Source organism: Prosopis cineraria, unplaced genomic scaffold (assembly GCF_029017545.1).
Source record: "Prosopis cineraria cultivar Desert tree isolate PC_DT_omini unplaced genomic scaffold, ASM2901754v1 PC13, whole genome shotgun sequence".
Taxonomy (NCBI): domain Eukaryota; kingdom Viridiplantae; phylum Streptophyta; class Magnoliopsida; order Fabales; family Fabaceae; genus Prosopis; species Prosopis cineraria.
In genome coordinates this window covers 1,409,495-1,430,113 of record NW_026555344.1, presented here as the reverse complement: position 1 = coordinate 1,430,113, position 20,619 = coordinate 1,409,495, and the positions used below count along the sequence as shown (strand labels likewise).

Below are 20,619 nucleotides of genomic sequence, written 5' to 3'. Positions count from 1 at the left end.
TATCTAATTCCATTCATTCACTTAATTATATTTATTTAATTTAATAGTGTGGGATTGCTAATTAAAATATTAAAATAAACATACTATTCATTTAATGATTTTAAAAAATATTTAATAGTAAATAATTTTTTTATTTATTTTAATGTTATAATAAGCAATCTGACACCATTAAAATAGGAAAAAAAATATAATAATAAAGCGAATGACTGCAGATCCAAATCCGTGAGGACACCATTAGTGTCAACTATAAATACCGAAATTTCACACACAATATTCTCCCACGTTGAGCATTAATTCTCTCAAAAGCACGCTTGCCACAGCCCACAGCGCCGCTTAGCTTGAAATGGCTCCAGAAATGGCGAAGAGGTCGGCTTCCCTTGAAAAATATTGCAGACTTCAATCTTCAATAAGGCTTCTGGCTTTAGTGGTGTTCCTGGGTTTCATCTTCATCTGGATAATGAAACCCACCAACACCTTCTATTTAAAATGGCGCCCCCAACTCGCATCACAGACTCGTTCCACCTATTTTGGCTCACAAGGTCTCATCTTTTGCACTTTCTGAATTCATCTTTTGATGTGTGTTATATACTCACATTTTTGAGTATTTCTCGCAGGTTCAAATATTTTAATTTTTTGTTTTCCTGTATTATTCATAGCCGTTTTGGGCTGTTTGTATGTCCACATCGCCCAAAAAGCCAACAGCATCAACATGGGAAGGTACCATATGTACTGTTCCGGTGTTAACGTACTATTCCGCTTTTGAATTTTCTCACACGCTTCTTCACTTTCTCTCTGTGTTTATCTTCTGATACATGTTTTTGCTCGATCTCGGCGACAGCAACGGCGCAAAAAATAAGAACCTCATATGGAAGCGCCCGGTGCTGGTCAAAGGCCCTCTTGGAATCGTGTCGATGATAGAACTTACCATCTTTGTTATGTTCGTTGCTCTCCTCGTCTGGTCGATTTCTTCTTATTTGGAGTCTGGTTTCTCCCGAATCAGCAAGGAATCAGCAGCAGAATCTGGCCACAAAGTGTACGACCGTTTTTTTTTTTTTTTGGATCCTGGTTGATTCCCTACCTTCTATTTGTAAAATACTTTTTAAAAATAATTTTTAATTTAAAATATAAGACATCTTTCAATAATTAAATTATTTTTTTAATTTTATTTTTTATTAATTAATATGAAAACATTTAATATAATTATATTATTATTTAAAATTAAGAGTAAAAATAAAAATATATCTTATTTTTTATAATATAAAAAAATTAATTTTTTTTGAAGATACTTTAAATTATTTTTTTATAATATTAAGAAAAAAATTAAACTTTTTTCAAAATATTTAGAACATTTGAAAGTATGCTACTCTCTCCATCTTAAATTATAAAACACTTTTAAATAAAATCTTACATATCAATAAGTCTCATTAAATACGTTTAATAACTTTATCTTTTCAAAATAAAAATATAAACCTTCAAAAATACTCATCATTTAATACATTGAAAAGAGAATGGATGAAAATTAATTATAGAAAGAGAAAAGATAATATTAAAATTAGTGCATTTAATGAAATCTTAATTTATTCAAAGTGTCTTATATTTTGGGACAGAGAAATTCTTTTAAAAGTGTCCTATAATTTGAGACGAGTATGATAAATGCCGGAGGAGTATTAAATAGGGAATTAAATTGCATCCATCACTTCCTTCGAATTCTAGCAGATGGCAAGAGAAATTGGAAAGTGCAGCTCTGAGGATTGGGCTAGTGGGAAATGCATGCCTGGCGTTCCTGTTCTTTCCGGTGGCACGTGGCTCCTCCATGCTGCCACTGCTCGGCCTCACGTCCGAGGGTTGCATCAAATATCACATATGGCTTGGCCACATGACCATGACTCTCTTCACTATTCATGGCGCTCTTTACGTCATTTACTGGGCAACCGCCTATCAACTTTCTGAGGTTAATCATATTACAACTCAACGGTTCAAATGATCGGTTCTGGAAAGATTTTAGAACTGAGAATTGAGAGGTTTGGCTATGGTGAGTGTGCAGGTGCTGAAATGGGACAAGATTGGGATATCAAATTTGGCTGGAGAGATATCTCTGGTTGGTGGGTTGGTGCTGTGGATTGTGACTCTGCCTCGTATAAGAAGAAAAGCTTTCGAGGTGTTCTTCTACACTCACTATCTCTACATCATCTTCGTCGTCTTCTTCGTCTTCCACGTTGGAATTAATGACGCTTATATTGTTCTCCCTGGTCTCTACCTCTTCTTGCTCGATCGTTACCTGAGGTTTCTTCAATCACGTCGCCGTGTTCGATTGCTTTCTGCTCGTCTATTGCCTTGTCAATCTATAGAACTCAACTTCTCCAAGACCCATGGTAATTGAATACTATTTCCCACTCACTAGAACTTATTTTGGATTTATATATAACCAGAAAAAAGTGAATTTTTTAGTTAGATCTGTTGGGTAACCTATTGTCTACAGAGGAGCCAAAACCAGCGTTCATCACAGTGCCTTCTTCTAATCCTTTTTAATACGCAGGATTGACTTATAGTCCAACAAGTGTCATGTTTATTAACATACCAAGCTTATCGCTCCTGCAATGGCATCCATTTACGGTTACTTCGAATAGCAACTTGGAGGAAGAGAAGCTCAGCGTTGTGATCAAAAGCGAAGGAAGTTGGTCCCAGAAGTTATTTCAGATGCTGTCGTCTTCTTCAATAGATCGTCTCAGTGTGTCCGTTGAAGGCCCTTACGGACCTGCCTCAACCAACTACCTCAGGTTTGCTCAACTCATTGGACTATCAGTTTTGGTTTTAACGTTTGATTTGGCACTAGTGATGATATTCTTCATTCTCAATTCATTTCTCTCTCTCTCTCTCTCTCTCTCTTTTTATGCTCACCAGATTTGAAAGCCTTGTGATGGTGAGTGGAGGCAGTGGGATCACCCCTTTCATCTCTATCATCCGCGAGCTAATATATCGGAGCACAACATTCAAATCCACAGCCCCAAAAATTGTGCTCATTTGTGCATTCAAGAACTCTTCATCTCTCTCAATGCTAGACCTGATCCTTCCCTTAACCGGCACCCACTCTGATATTTCCAACATTCACCTGAAAATAGATGCTTTTGTCACGAGAGAGAAAGAGCCTAAACCAGATAATAATAACCCTATTCACCATCTTCAAGCCATAAGGTTCAAGCCTCATCCAACTGATGCGCCCATATCTGCAGTACTGGGTCCGAACCATTGGCTCTGGCTCGCTGCTATAATCTCATCCTCTTTCATGCTGTACCTTGTCATTATTGGGATCATAACCCGTTGCTACATTTACCCTGTTGATCATAATACGACGAGGATGTTCTCGTACCCTTTGAAGTCATTCCTGAACATGGTGGCGATATGTGTGGCTATAGGCGTGACTTCTAGTGCAGCATTTCTTTGGAACAAGAAGCGGAATGCGAAAGAAGCAACGAAGATCCAGGACATGGATGGGCAATCGCCAAATGTGTCGCCAGCTTCGATGAATTTCAATGCAGATAGAGAAATGGAAAGCCTTCCGTATCGGTCCCTTGTTGAAGCTACTAATGTGCACTATGGTGAAAGACCTGACCTCGAAAGTGAGTTGTTCATGTTCCGTTGGGTCTACCCAGGCATCTGTCTGCCATTGATATTATATTGAAAGATCGCTGAACTGTTTTGTTGATTTTGCAGGAATGATTCTTGAACACAGAGATGAGTCAAGTGTGGGAGTTCTTGTATCAGGTCCGAGGAGGATGAGGCAAGAGGTGGCAGCCATTTGCGCTTTTGGTTCAGCTAACAATCTGCATTTCGAGTCAATTAGCTTTAGCTGGTGATTCTACAGTGCTCTTTACGTTGCAGCTGTTGCCGACGTAAAGAATGTACTGTCATATATGTAACTTTATATACAATTTTGCACTTTATCTAGAGTTATATATAATAAGTCATTTTTACTTTACTGAAATTGAAGAAAGATAATTAAATTATTATTGATGCTGCCTTAAAAAGAAATTTCTCAATTTACTCTAATTATTAAATGTAATTATTTTTTAAAAACACTTTCTCTCATTGTAAAATTTTACTTCTTCTCATAGAAAATTATAAAAAGATAAAATTAGAAGAAAATAACTAATAATTTATCTTCTTACATAAAATGACTTAAAAAGAAAACTATCAATCAATTTGTTTTTAAAAAATAACACATATATAAGATAAGAGAGAAAGTATCACATAGAGATGGAGAACTACTCCTCCCATCATAATATAGAACATTGATAACCATTTTACAGTTTTAAAATAAAGTTAGGTAAATATTGATCACTTAAAAATTTCCACATCTTTGGAATGATATGTTATTACCTTTATTAAATATATGATATAAGTTTAAAGAAATACAAATTAAAAAATAATTATAATGATAATTGAAATTTTAATATATTATTTTTTAAAAACTTACATAATAAATAAAGTAAGGGTATAAAAAAATACTTCAACTTTGAAGGAGTAAGGCAAAACGGTGGACACAGAATAATATGGTGGACGAAGATGGCGCATGCGGTGGTGTCATACGTGATTCATAGGGTAAGTGGGTACTGGGATTCAAACTATGGCGGAATTGGTGGCTATAATATACTGCTCTTTCTGTTCTTTCTCCATTTTCACGGACTTTATTAGGCAGATTCAATGCATCATACCAGTAACTTAATTAGATGACATTGATTTCCATCATGCATGTTCATTCTGCGGATCGACTCGGATACTGGTGCTCCCATCCTGCTTTTGGAGACCATTCCTTTTGAGTGCTAGCTATTGATATATCTTTCTGTTCTGACTGTTTTCTTTTATTTATTTCTCCCAAAAAAAAAAGAATAATATTGTTTCACGAAATCTCCCATCGCAGTGTCTTTTACGCTTTGGACGTTTCCTTGAGCCTTGCTTGTTTGCTGCAACACACAATCCTTTTCTTATATATATTGAAAGCAAATCCTATCCTTAACCAAAACAACTGACACCCCCATTTCAGCAATATGATCTCCCTAAAAATTGAGGGAAAGTTTGTTAGGTGGAATATAAAGGTATGAAAAAGATAAAGTATAATTAAAAAAATAAATTTTAGTAATTTCAGAGACAAATAACTACTCCTCAAGGATAAAATAAAATGTAGCTTGATTAGCTGGATTCCATAAATGCAAAATTCTTTTCTAAAATATACCCATTTAGTAATTGATTGATGACTTTTAATAATTGACTCATTAATAATAACTCTTAATTTGTATAAGTAATAATTTTAATATAAATCAACCTAAATTGATGTGCAGTTGACTCTGATATCCGTTTTTTGCCCCTCTGGGCCCCGCAAAGATGCCACGTTGGTAATTTACAACATCTGCACATGATGCAGACCCAACTCCCAAGTAAACTTTTAGAGAGACACGAGGAGCTTGCATGCTCCCACACTATTAATTTTGAAAACTTTACAATAATTATTTTTAATAAGAAAGTCATCCAATTGAATTTAAAATTGAATAAAAAAGACTAGTCAATCCATCGGGACTATATTTCATTTAAATTTCTTAAATTTTTTAAGGACTTTGAATATTGAGTACAAATGATTAAAAATAAATGGCATGAAAATTAAACATAATAAATAATTTTAATTAATGGCATCATAGTCTTTATGTTATAAAAATTTTAAAAAATATAAATAATATTAACTAGTAATTTAAAATATCGCAAATAATTAAATTAACATAATGAATGTCTCACTACGGCCACATTTATCAAAAAAATCATACAAACTAAAATAAGCGAAATTGATCGCAAAAAAATAAACGAAAGCGTGAAACTTCGAGCATACTCCATATGTAGATAGAATATTCCCGTGATTATTAAAGAATATTTTATTATATTTGCCCCGTATGACGTCATTAATTAATCCTCATCCTTTCATGCCTCTTTTCACTGGGGACAAGTTGCAAAACTGCGATGTTTGACCTTCAAGTTATGTCAGATTTAATGGCTTAAAAAATTCATGTCAAATGCCCAAAAAAGATAGAAAACAATAAAATGACACTTAAACGGTTAAACCCAAAAAAATCAATTTAATAACGATTTAGTTCTCTTTATAAAAAAATGATTTAGTTCTAAAAAATTTTCTAAAAACAATGCTCCTCTTAATCCTATTTATAGGAAGAAAGAAATGGTTAATTTTTTTGTTTTATTTATATGGTACTTACCATTTTTTTATGTTTATCTTTACTTTTTTATCTTTATTAAACGTTAAAAAAATTATTACAAATAATTCTCTTTATTAGGGGTAGAGCAAAAATTTATTAAATTTTAAAATAGAGTTAATAAGGTTTAATATTTTTTTTAGTTTAGGTAAAATATACTGGAAGAAACATTTACTCATTTAGATATCTATAAGAGTAATAGTGATAAATAGGACATTTAAGTTTCACAGGTTAGTTTCAATAATTTATATTTTGTAATATTGTTATGATTAATATTTACAAATCATTTTTTAATAAAAATTTTTAAGATCTAACAGATATTAAAATAATTTTGTAAGATCTAAGTGTCATTTTCTGTAACTAAAAAAACAAATATGTCAAATTGCGATGATGAAGTCCCTCATGAAATGGGAGTCCTACATGAATTGTGCCACCAAATCTTTGATGAATTATTTATTGATTTTTCACATTCCAAAAAGTTCACGAGCCATGCTTCTTTTCCTTCTTAGTGTCCCTTTCATAATTTCAATTTTGTATAAGATTGTGGATTAATCAAACCCCACTTTGTAATTTCAATTTTCAATTCTCAACTATATATATACCAAAACTCCACTCACTTCTCCCGCACCCAAAACTCTTCCCAATACAATTCCAAACACTTGCCTTGTTGATCAAACAAACAAAGAGCGAGCTAGAGAGAAGTAATGATGACACCAGAAATGGTGAAGAGGTCACCTTCACTCGAACAATTTTTCAGACTTCAATTTGCCATACGACTTCTGGCTTTCGTGGTGTTTCTGGGTTGGATCGTCCTCTGGATAATGAAGCCCACCAACACCTTCTATTTAAAATGGGCTCCCAAGGTCTCGTCAGAGACTAGATCTACCTACTTCGGCTCGCAAGGTCTCATTATTCATTCAATATAATATCAACGTTCACGATTTCCTGAATCCTTCTTTTCATTTATATGTTGTTGTATAGGCACTAACATGTTTTAGCATTTTTTCGCAGGTGCGTATCTTTTAATTTTTTGTTTTCCTGTGTTATTCATAGCCGTCTTGGGCAGTGTGTATGTCCATATAGCCAGAAAATTAGCAAATGACAGCATCAACATGAAAAGGTACCATTTGAATTTGATTACGACTACGAAGCTTCTCTCATGCTATGTTCTCTCTCTCTCTTTATGTACCGTAAAACTTCTGATATATCACAGTTGTGGCACAATCTTAAATGCAGCAGCACCAATGGAGGAAAATACAAGATCATATGGAAACGTCCAATGCTGGTGAAAGGCCCTCTGGGAATTGTGTCCACAGTAGAGCTGGCCTTCTTTGTTATGTTCATAGCCCTCCTCGTTTGGTCCCTTTCTGAGTATTTGATCAACGGTTTCTCCCAAATCACCAAGGCATCAGCAGCAAAGTCCGGCGACAAAGTGTACCCACTTTTGTACTCGTCACATGCATACATACATACATACATATATATATATATGAACACACACATTAAAAACTAACAAAATTACTCCTCTATTTTTACTTATTACATTTAATCATTCTATATGTCACGGTGGTTTTGACAGATGGCAAGAGGAATTGGAAAGTGCAGCTCTGAGGATTGGATTAGTGGGGAACATATTCCTGGCGTTTCTGTTCTTTCCGGTGGCACGTGGCTCCTCCGTCCTGCCACTGCTCGGCCTCACGTCTGAGAGTTGCATCAAATATCACATATGGCTTGGCCACATGACCATGACTCTCTTCACTCTTCATGGTGCCCTTTACGTCATCTACTGGGCAACCACCCATCAACTTTCTGAGGTTAATTATATATATACTACAACTCAACGCTTCAAATGATCGGTTCTGGAAAGATTTTAAATCTGAGAATTGATAGGTTTGGTTATGATGGTGTGCATGCAGATGCTGAAATGGGACAAGATTGGGGTATCAAATTTGGCAGGAGAGATATCTCTGGTTGGTGGGTTGGTGCTGTGGATTGTGACTCTGCCTCGTATAAGAAGAAAAGCTTTCGAGGTGTTCTTCTACACTCACTATCTCTACATCGTCTTCGTTGTCTTCTTCGTCTTCCATGTGGGCATGAATACTACTTTTATTGTGCTGCCTGGTTTCTACCTCTTCTTGCTCGATCGTTTCCTCAGATTTCTTCAGTCACGACGCCATGTTCGCTTGCTTTCTGCTCGTCTCTTGCCTTGTGACTCCCTAGAACTCAACTTGTCCAAGACCCACGGTAACTACTATATATTAATCGAATCCACCAAATACAAATTAAGGCTTTTCTGTTAAGTATGGTATTGCCCGTGTTTGATACTTGCATATATAACACGTACGTTCAGAATATATTCCGTAGTGTTAATCATCGCAGTAGGTTATTTTTTATTTATGTTTTGGTTTTTTGCAGGGTTGACTTATAATCCCACGAGTGTTATATTCATTAATGTACCGAGCATATCTCACCTGCAATGGCATCCATTTACTGTTACTTCGAATAGTAACTTGGAGCCTGAGAAGCTCAGTGTTGTGATCAAAAGCGAAGGAAGTTGGTCCCAGAAGTTATACCAAATGCTGTCGTCTTCTTCAATAGATCGTCTCAATGTTTCCGTTGAAGGCCCTTATGGACCTGCCTCAACCAATTATCTCAGGTTCGTAAAATCATTTTAAGATAAATTTATATAAACCAATATCCACATCAATATGAAGTGATGTTGCTTAAAGTGGCGACTACCTTTCTCAATTTATTTTCCATTCACTCTGAAATATTGTCTTGAAGCAGATATGACAGCCTTGTGATGGTTAGTGGAGGCAGTGGGATCACCCCTTTCATCTCTATCATCCGCGAGCTAATGTATCAGAGCACAACATTCAAATCCACAGCCCCAACAGTTGTGCTCATTTGTGCATTCAAGAACTCTTCATCTCTCTCAATGCTAGACCTGATCCTTCCCTTATCCGGCACCCACTCTGATATTTCCAACATTCACCTGAAAATAGATGCTTTTATCACGAGAGAGAAAGAACGTAAACCAGATAACCCTAATCATCAGCCTCTTCGAGCCATATGGTTCAAGCCACATCCATCTGATTCACCCATGTCTGCTGTATTGGGTCCGAACCACTGGCTCTGGCTCGCTGCTATTATCTCATCCTCTTTCGTGCTGTACCTTGTCATTATTGGGATCATAGACCGTTATTGCATTTATCCTATTGATCATAACACGAACAAGAAATTCTCATACCCTTTGAAGTCATTCCTGAACATGTTGGTGATATGTTTGGCTATAAGCGTAACTGCTAGCGCAGCATTTCTTTGGAACAAGAAGCAGAATGGTAAAGAAGCCACGAAGATCCAGAACATGGAAGGGACAACGCCAACTGTGTCACCAGCTTCGATGACTTTCAATGCAGATAGAGAGTTGGAAAGCCTTCCTCATCAGTCTGTCGTTGAAGCTACTAATGTCCACTACGGTGAAAGACCTGACCTCAAAAGTAAGTTGTTCATCTTCTGTTGGGTCTACTTGGGTATCTGTTTGTCATTGAAATTGAAAGATCACCGAACTGTTTTGTTGATGCATGCAGGAAGAATTCTAGAACACAAAGATAAGTCAAGCGTGGGAGTTCTTGTTTCAGGTCCGAGGAAGATGAGGCAAGAGGTTGCAGCAATTTGCTCTTCTGGTTCGGCGAAGAATCTTCATTTTGAGTCCATTAGCTTTAGTTGGTGATTCTATAAGTACAATTTGCTCTTCTGGTTCAGCAAAGAATCTTCATTATAGCTGCTGTAGATCTTAGCTTACCCAATAAGCGGACATACATAAGGACCCTGTTGCTTTCATTTGATATGAAGCGGGTCTAAATAATTACACTACAGCTTTTTGTTATCTTGAAACAATTTAAAAGTGTTGCTACAAGCTTGAAAAATATTTCAAATTTTCTTAACTTGAGTGTTATTTATTATTTTAAGCAATAATTTTATTATCTTTAGCCATACCTTTTGAAAAATTGTTGTCTAAAACTATGAAAATAGACAATAATTTTTAGGAGGCCTGTTGCAACAGTTTTAAAATGTTGCTTTATTATATAAAATATGTAACATTTAAAAATTATTGCAAAATAGTTAAAAGGTTAAATGTTAATATTTTTTTCTCTATCTAAAATTCGAACCTAAACCTCTTGAAAGAAATGAGTGACTTTAACCACTCTTTAAATTAACTTATTAATATTATAATGCAAAATATTACACATACATACATATATACATATATTAATTATATATAATTGTTAAATTAATTTTTTAAATCTATCCAAATAACAAATTGAACAATTAAGAGAGTATATAAATAAAATTTTATATAAAATTATACAAATAAATAAAAAATAACTTTTATGTAAAGAAAAATAATAAGCAATTGTTTTTAAATGTTACCCGAAAGAAAATTTATAGGAATATTTATATTTTTGTTGCCTATTAGAATAGAGATCAATTTTGAAATGTTACCATTAAATAACTTTTATAAGCAACATTTTTATGTTGTCTATTTAATACTTTTATTTCAACACTTGAAAATTGTTGCATACTCTATTTTAAGAAATATTTTTCAAATGTTGCTAAAAATGTGTTGTTTAAAGTAGAGGATCAATAACAACATACAAAACTATTGCTTATAATCATATTAAACAACACTTTTAGAACTGTTGCAAATAAAACTGCTGTCTAAAACAAAAAATGTTGTAGTGAGTTTGTCAAAATGGAATCATATTTTTAATAATTAATTTGTTATTTCTGTTATTGTATAACCATTTTTGAGAAGGGCAATGAGAAATTTTATTCATGAACAAACCCAACATTTTCTCGGGAAATAGCCATCTTCCAACTATACATATATTGAATTTAGACGAAATGACATTTAAAAATATTCAGGTAAGACATTAATTATGATGTGCTAGGAGACCTTAAAAAGTAATTTCTATCTTTTTTTGGATTTGTTAGGATATTCTTTTTGGACAAAATGCCCTTTTTGTTTATAGATGAAACATCTATTTGACCTCTCTAATCTTGAAGTCCTTTTTTTTTTAAATCTCATAGGATGCCTTTTAGGCTTGAAGGATCTGTGTTTATAATTGTGAAAATGGCTCTATTTTTTTTTTTTTTTGCAAGAGCATATCTCATGCTCCTTACATTTAATCTTCAAATACGGTTTTTGAGCATGGATTTCAAATGTTGCTGCCCTTCACATATTGCTTATTCAAAGTAAATAGAACTAATTGATAGATCTCTCTAAGAGATATTTGAGACATATCCCTCCATAGTGCATTAATAGCCATATGTAATTCTAGCTTAAGCTCATCTAGTAGAGAAGCAATGAACATATGTTTAAGGTTAACATTATATGGGTCGGGTCGAGCTATTTAATATCATTGGGCTTAGGTCCAGCTATTTCTTGCGGGCTTCGGCCTTTAAAATGCACGTTACCTCATCTAATATCCCTTACTCTTTTTTGTTAAATCTTAAAAAAAAAAAAAAGGTAACAGCAAAGTGAACGAAGAATAGAGAACTGAGTAGTGTATTTGATCTGTCACGATCACTTCTTTAATATTTATGAGTATGCAAGATTGAATCCCAAGCCTGCCTTCATATGCTTACGATTTGGGATTCATCATGGCAAAAAAATGGAGAAGCCAAAAACCGTATATATGCTTCTTGCCCAAGGACAAGTATAAGTAAACCAATATTTTCATAACTGTGGAGTGAAAGCACTAATTCAAGTTCTAGCAGTTGAACCATAGTTTAATTGTGATCCGACTGGTTTTAATTTAAAAGAACATATGTACGAATTGGATAATATTTATCCATATCCTTGTCATACAGGCCGAATTTAAGGTCAATGAACCAAAATCATCAACTATGTTAGATTAATTGTCCAACCAAATTAAAAAGCTTTCATAATTAACTAGAGCCATCAATAAATAATCAAATATATATAATACCTGGAGTGTAGTCCGAATGAGACCTATAAAAGGGTCGATTTTTAAAAATTTCAGGTTATTGTTTCTTCCATAATGCATAAAAAAATCTAATTAACCTTAAACAGAATATATAAATTCAACCGTTAAAAATATGACTCCCAAACAATTTGAGAAAAATTCTGTTTTTCAAAGAACAAACTTTAGGAATATGGATAATACTAATTTTTATAGATTATATATAATGAAAAATAGTTTATTTTTTAAAAAATTAAATATCCGTAAACGCATATGCATTAAATTTACAATAGCTAAATAAATGACGCATTCATAAATGCTTCAAACAAGTGCACACTCTAGAGAAACGAGTTGGACGGCAGGGTACCAACACCGTCAAGCATTGAGTTGAAATCAATGCTATATCATGAGAGATTCTTAAATAGATCGAGCCATTACGTTATTTGTAGTTCATCAAATGAAAATATTATATTTAGATAACACTAAATATAAATTAATTTTAATATTAATAATAATAAAAAGATAAAAAGTATGAAATCCTGCATTTGTTAATAAAATTAATTAAAAAATGTCATACAATATTTTATTTAAATTACTTAAAATATTTTAATTGAACAGATTATAAATGATGTGGCGTACCTAGTCTGTTTAAGTATTTCTCACTATATCAATATGTTAATACATCTGTTGTCCGCTTTAAAATTAGTGAAACTTATTTCAGTATCAACAATAACAAAATATGTCTTAGCTAATTAAGTGAGGTCGGCATTATTAATATAATATTCCTATCATTACAAAAATATTTATCATCATATTTTCAATTTGTCGTAGCATATTTAATTCTTGAATGAAAATGGTTAGGTTTTTGTTGATTTTTTTTAAGAAAATAAATTTTAAATATTAATTTAAATAGTTACAAACATACTCATATTAATTACTATACACTAAGAATTACATTTATGCTGTGCTTGGCAAGATAAAAAAATAAGGGCAAGGGAAAAGTGGGAGAAAAAAGTGGGTCTCCTCCTTCACTAAGGAAAGAAAAATGATAGGGACAGAAAATTGGGAGAAAAATAACATGTGGAATTCATATATTTTTACTTTCAATTTTTTTTTCTAAATATGAAAAGATTTTTGAGAGAAAACTCTTTTAAAACTTACCCATGAATCTTTCATCCAAATTTGCTTTCCACTTTAAAATTTATATTATTATATATTAAATAATTTAAGAAGTAAAATTAAAATTGGACAAAATAATGTTTTTTGCTAGCATCGAATAAAAGAATTTACAATTATATTTTTATTTAATCAGTAATATATAATAAAAATTATATAAATAATATGTTAAAATTTTAATTTTTTATATAAAAATACTTTTTTATAAATAATAAAGTTATTATTGTCCATATAAAATTAATAATTTTTTCTTTATCCCATTTTATCTTGCTAATCCAAGTATGGGCAGAGAAAATTGTATCCCTCGACTTTTTTCTCTCTTCACATTTTTTCTTCTCCTTATTTTCTCTTGTTAACCAAGCACGACATTAGAATTTAAATGTGTTCTATTTGTAATTGAAAATTTTCGCCTTGCAATCATTTAACTTGCTAGATACTTTTTTCCGCTCAGGGCAAAGTAGAAAATTCAAAGGGTTGACTTTTCAGGGTGTCAAATTTAAAGGCAAACAATAGAAGTTATTTATATGTCAAGTTTGAAAAACAAAAATGAATTTCGTCAAATTACACTGATGTCCCTCATGCATTGCCTCACAGAATCTCGGTGAATTTTGTTTACTAATTTTTTCTATTATTATCATCAGTTCATGAACTTTCTACTTGATTATGTCGCTTTCATCATTTCAATTTGCATGAAAATCAACTAATCATATCCCACATTATATGTTTCAGCTTTCGATTCTCAAACTGTAAATACAAGGACTCCACTCGCATTCTCCCACACTGAAAACTCTTTTCAAACACACACAAATAGACAGAGAGACGTTGACTCCAGAAATGGCACGGTCATCAGCTTCCCACGAAAATTATTGCAGACTTGAATCTGCTATAAGGGTTGTGGCTTTCATAGTGTCCCTGGATTCAATTTTCATGTGGACAATGAGACCCACCAACACCAACCGAGGCAAATGGCATTCAGAGATCGTATCAAAGACTAGCTCTACCTACTTTGGCTCACAAGGCAGGTGTAATTCATTTAATAGAAATCCCTTAGCTTCTGTGCCATCATCGTGTTAGGGTTTCTGCAATGTTTTGATATATGTAGCTATATATAGTAAGATCTCTAATTTGAGTATTTTCTTGCAGCTGTGAACCTTTTGATTTTCTGTTTCCCTGTAATCTTTTTAGCTGCTTTGGGCTCTGTGTATGTCCACATAACCAATAAAGCAAATAGCAGCAGCAACATGGAAAGGTATGTCTTTCGATTCTGTTATGAAGTTTTCTATGCTTCTTTTCTTCTGATATGAATTTTGTCACAATCGTTGCAGCAATGGCAGAAAAAAGTACGATTATATGAAAACGCCGACTAATGCTTGTGAAAGGGCCTCTTGTAGAGCTGACCTTCATTTTGTTGCTTGCACTTATCGTTTGGACCATCACTTATTATTTGACTATAACTTCCTCGCACTCCCACTTCCAACACCACCACATGACACCAGCACGAGATTCCTGCAAGAAACCGTACGTTTTATCTTTATATACTTGTTACCTACTTATTCAAAGGCTGAACAAAATTACCGTAAATTTATTTCACCGTAATTTTCCCATATCATTCAATGTGACTCTGTCTCGGACAGACGGCAGGAGAAAACGGAAAAGGTACCGCTGAGGATGGGACACACGATACATATGCTGAGCGATGCTATTTTTTCCAGTGGCACGTGGCTCTTCTGTACTGCCAGTTCTTGCCTCACGTCTGAAAGCTCCATCAAATATCACATATGGCTAGGCCACCAGGCCATGATTCTCTTCACAGCTCATGGTGCTTTGTATCCCATCTCCTGGGCATATCAACACCAACTTTCTGAGGTTATATATGTGAAACACTTTTTGGTGTGAATTAAATATAATGAATGGCTTGCTTATGGACTTGTGGTGGGTGCAGATGTCAATGGGATGAATAAGACTGGGATATCCAATTTGGCGGGAGAGATATCTCTGCTTGCTGGTTTGGTTCTGTGGGTGGGGACTGTGCATGGTATAAGGAGAAAAGCTTTTGAGCTGTTCTTCTACACCCACTATTTCTACATCGTCTTCTTCGCCTTCTACGCCTGGCATGTCAGCATCTCTTCTATGACCACTGTTCTCACTCCTTTCTACCTCTTCTTGCTCGATCGTTACCTCAGGTTCTTCAGTGACGACGCCATGTTCGATTGCCTTCTGCTCGCGTCCTGCCTTGTCACACACTATAGAACTCGATCAACTTCTCCAAAAGCCATGGTAATTGAATACTAATTGCATCCCAACACTACGTGATAAAACATGTGTAGGGTCTTGTGTTTCATACTGCTTATTACAGAATTTTGATTCAGCGCTCATCACAGTTCTTTTTCTTTTTCTTGCAGGGTTGACTTATAACCCTACGAGTGTTGTGTTTATAAACGTACCAGGCATATCCCATCTGCAACGGCATCCCTTCACTGTAACTTCAAATAATAGCTTGGAGCCTGATAAACTAAGTATTCTTATCAAAAGCAAGGGAAGGTGGTCTCAGAAGCTATATCAAATGCTGTCATCTTCTTCAATAGATCGTCTCGATCTTTCCGTTGAAGGCCCTGATGGACCTGCATCGACCGATTTTCTCAGGTCTGTAACTTGGAAATAAAACATCACTTGTAAAGCAATTTGAAAACAGGAGTGAGCCATAGCATAAATTTGAGTCCTAAGCTAGGTTAAAGCTAAACTTTGGTAGCATGTATTGTTCCTTCACGGACGATTTTTTTTTTTTTTTTTTCTCCCTTCTCTTAACCGGATATGAGAGCCTTGTGATGGTCAGTGGAGGTAGTGGGATCGCCCCTTTTATCTCTATCATTCGCGAGCTCATGTATCAGACTATCAGAGCACTACACTCAAATCCACAATTCCGAAAGTTATCCTAATTTGTGCGTTCAAGAACACTTCATCTCTATCAATGCTAGACGTGATCCTTCCATTATCCAATGCCCATATCTGATATTTCCAACATTCACCTGAAAATAGAGGCTTTTATCATGATAGAGAAAGAGCCTAAACCAGATGAACCTCATCATCACCCTCTTCAAGCAGTATGTTTCAAGCCACATCCAACTGACGAGTCCGTGTCTGCTACATTGGGTCCGAACCATTCTGGCTTGCTGCTGTAATTTCATCATCTTTCATTCTGTACCTTATCATTTTTGGGATTATAACCCGTTGTTACATCTATCGTATTGATCAGAACACGAACGAGGTATTCTCATACGCTTTATAGTCATTCCTGAACATGGTGATATGTGTGGCTATAAGCATAACTGCTAGTGCAGCATTTCTTTAGAGCAAGAAGCAGAATGCGAAAGAAGCAGCGAAGATCTAGAACATGGAAGGGTCAACGCTAACTGAGTCACCAGCTCCGATTATTTTCAATGCAGATAGAGAATTGGAAAGCCTTCCTTTTCAGTCCCTTGTTCAAGCTGTTAACGTACACTACGGTGAAAGACCTGACCTCAAAAGTAAGGTTTCGTTTTCCTTTAATTTGTTTACTATGCATGGCCTTAGCTTGTATACATCCATTTGTTTGATGAAAATTTTAAGACTGTTGATCGATGTTTTAGTTTAAAGTAGGGATTGGTTTTATCAATTTTGAGTTCAAGCGTATCAAGCATGTTTTTGTGATGAAACCCGCGTAGTTTTTATGCACATTTAACTGTTTATTTAAGAATAACTTGATTTAAAATTTCAGTGAACTATTTTGCTGGTGCAGAAATGATTCTTTTAATTGGATTACACTTTTTAATAAGTTAGTTAATTATTTTTAATTCTTGTCATTATTTAATTATTTAATAAGATATCTTAAAGTGAATGGTGGAATGATTTATTACTGAGGATAATTTAAAAAAATTCATCATACATTAAAAAAATATCTTATATTTTCTAACATTTAACTTTAGAAAAACGATCAAGTGATTTTTTTAAAAAATTTATTAGTACTTAATATACAGGGAAAATGACAACAAAATTTATTTGAATTATATAAATAATAATTTGATCTATTGAAATGTCATAATTTTAATAAAGTCTCTAAAGATCTATGTGTCAATAAATTTTAAAGTGAAAAGATTATTTTATCCTTACTAAAAATAACAAGCCTCAATCATAAATTTTATTTAAGAAATCATAATTTTTGCTTTGTAAATCTCAAAAGTTAAATAAAAAATTACAACTTATCAAATGTAATTTTTATTATTGAAAAATAAGACATAATCACAACTTTTGCTCAAAGAATAACTACTTTTGTCATATGAATAGCAAAAGTTGAACAAAAAATCATAACTTGTTAATTATAATTTTTATTATTGAAAAATAAGTTCTTAAAATAATAAATTTCATTCACAACTTTTATTTAAATAAATACAACTTTTATTCAAAAAATTGTAATAATTAAACAAGAAATCACAAATTGTCATTAAGGGTAAAATAATATTTTTAATTTAAAATTTATTGACAAAGAAATTTTTAAAGACTTCAATGAAATTATGATAAATATTAAAAAAATATTATTGATGAATTTTTTAAAAAAATTTATTGACAAAGACATCATTTTAACATAAGAAAAATAAAATGAAAATAATTTTAAGATGTTTATATTCTTGTTTTTAAAAACAAAAAAATGAAAACAATTAAATTCAAGGCACTCATTCAAATAATTTTTTAATTATTTTAAAATAAAAAAAAACTATTTTTAAAAGCAGAAACCAAATAAGCCCTTAGTCACTCCAGGGAAAAAAAAAAAAAATGTCAATTCACGGCAACTTAAAGTAAACCTTTTGGCTTATTAGTTCAGGCCTGATGCAAAATTCTCTAGCCGAGCACTCCCATATCTTTCACGTTGAAGATACTCCTGCAATTTTTGCTCAAAAAAAAGAAGATACTCCTGCAATTAATTGCCATTAAACAGCTTAAGCACTAAAAAGAAAACAATCTGTTTGAAGGGAGACGTTAGAATAAGGAACTAGCAAACTCTTCTTACTACTAAATCAAACTGAGTTCCTCTGACAAATGCCACAAGCTTTGACAGCTCTTTCCCAGACATCAATGGGCATAAAATCTGACAAAAATCTAACGATGCATATGATAAAATCTGACAAACGCCACATAGAGCACTACTTGCGGAATGATATTCATTGATTGAACTTGGCGTAATGGAACGTGAATGTACGACATCTATTACTGTACTCTTTATATTGTACTTCGCACATATTAAACTAATGTAAACCGCATTATTGAAGTCATACAATGATAGTCCGTAGAGTGCGTTTCCGATTAAACTCTGATGAATGCTTTAACATTTAAATACAAACCCATGTTTCAAGGTTTCGACTTCTCTAGCTAAATAAACAACCCGCGCTTGATAAAGAGTTCAACAGCTACTACCCCATTTCGCTCAAATATAATAATAAATTTAATTTTAAAAAGCAATAAAATATAATTTATTTCATCCAAAAAAATCTTCCTATTATTTGGTGTTGATTTTCTATTATTGAAAGCAAATCATGGCCGATATACATAAATATATATATATAGATACACACACGAACAATTCTAAAAGTAATATATATATATATATATATAAATAAATCAATATATTTTAAGTGTAAATTTTCTACCAAAAGATTTATCCCCGCTTGCGTTTGTATGAAAAACATAATTTAATGAAAGAATTTCAATTAAGGACCACTATTGAGAATTAATTTCAGATGAGTCTAAAAAAAAATTTAACATTTTAGTTCAATCTAGGAGAGAAAATTCAAAAATTTTAACGGTGAAAAGATTAAAATATCATTCACTTATTATACAGAATCATTAGTTGTTAATTTTTTTATTGCACTTGTTAATTTACTAATATCACTTATAAATTATATCCATTTGTCAAACAATCAATAACATTAGTTATTAAATTTACTAACATCAATTGTAATAATTATATAAGACTTGATATTACTTTTTCAATTATAAATAGCAGCATCAATTGTTAAATTGCTAACTTTATTTATTAATTTACTAACATCAAGTGTAAATTACATGACCTGTCAGTAATTTACAATTGATATTAGTAAATTAATAAGTTAGTAATTTAACAACTGATGCTACTATTTATAATTGAAAAACTAATATCAAGTCTTATATAATTATTAACATATCAACTCATGTAATTTATAACTCATATTCATAAATTAATAATTAGAGTAAGAAAATTAACAACTGATGATTCTGTATAATAAGTGAAAGGTATTTTAATCTTTTCACTATTAAAATTCTTTTGACTTTTCTCTCTTGAACTAAACTAAAATTTCAGAATTTTTTTGGATCCACCTAAAATTAATTCTCTACAGTGATCCTTCACTAAAATTCTCACTAATTTAATTATCATGGTAAAGTGTGTATCAAATATCAATCTGTGTGTGTGTGTAACGCTCTAATTCATGGAATTATATTAATAAGGTTGGTTGGAATTAATTAATACAACCACAAGAAGAAGAAGAAGAAGTAGGGTCAAGTCTATGAATTGCACGACTTTATTGTATTTTATCATCAATCAAGCTTTTAGAAATATTGTTAACTAAGATGTCTTGTTCAACAACTTTCATAAATATTTTTTTTAACTTTCTTTTATCTCTCTTTATAATGCTCAAGATTATTCATTTCACTTTCTCACAGGTGTCTTCATGCCCTTCTCTATTCGTGACCAAACCATCTTAAATTATTTTTTATTATTTTTTTCTCAATAGATGCCACACCTGTTTTTTCTTGTATATGCTTATTTCAAATTTTGTATTAAACGGTTGAAAGGTTGAAATTTATTAATATTAACATAAAATGTAATAAATCATAAGTAATATTATTTATGTAATCGCGAGCCCAACTAAGGGGCAATTACATAATTCATCAATATTATGCGGTGCAATATTCATGAGGGACATAAATATTAGAGAAAATATCACCAAAAGATCCTTGGAGGTATTTTGTATTAAAGAAGACCCTTAAGATTTTGATTTTTTACGACACTTCATTGGTCCTTAACAAAAAATAAGTTTTTATGAAAAATAAAAAATTATCTTAAAGTTTAAAATGACAAATGTTCACCCTATATAAATAACAAGCCATTCAAATTTTAATAATAACAAATTTAT

At 32.7% G+C, this 20,619-nt stretch overlaps 2 protein-coding genes and 1 pseudogene across 3 annotated transcripts; all 3 read left to right on the top strand.

Annotated features, from left to right (window-relative positions):
* The first annotated feature begins 343 nt into the window (after positions 1–343).
* On the top strand, positions 344–3,854 carry LOC129291519 (ferric reduction oxidase 2-like). Its single transcript, XM_054928921.1, has 8 exons — positions 344–539; positions 615–717; positions 839–1,033; positions 1,717–1,951; positions 2,045–2,372; positions 2,537–2,777; positions 2,902–3,617; positions 3,712–3,854. Exons 1-8 carry the CDS (start codon positions 344–346, stop codon positions 3,852–3,854), a joined length of 2,157 nt encoding a protein of 718 aa, XP_054784896.1.
* Positions 3,855–6,893: 3,039 nt separating this feature from the next.
* LOC129291538 (ferric reduction oxidase 2-like) lies at positions 6,894–10,198 on the top strand. 2 transcript variants are annotated; one of them, XM_054928952.1, is made up of 8 exons: positions 6,894–7,154; positions 7,263–7,371; positions 7,488–7,685; positions 7,831–8,065; positions 8,168–8,495; positions 8,667–8,907; positions 9,039–9,751; positions 9,842–10,198. In XM_054928952.1, exons 1-8 carry the CDS (start codon positions 6,956–6,958, stop codon positions 9,982–9,984), a joined length of 2,166 nt encoding a protein of 721 aa, XP_054784927.1. In that variant the 5' UTR covers positions 6,894–6,955; the 3' UTR covers positions 9,985–10,198. The 2 variants fall into 2 exon arrangements, with proteins under 2 accessions (XP_054784927.1, XP_054784926.1); XM_054928951.1 differs by having other exon boundaries at positions 9,039–10,198.
* A 4,053-nt stretch (positions 10,199–14,251) lies between these two features.
* On the top strand, positions 14,252–17,049 carry LOC129290896 (ferric reduction oxidase 2-like; annotated as a pseudogene).
* Positions 17,050–20,619: the final 3,570 nt, after the last annotated feature.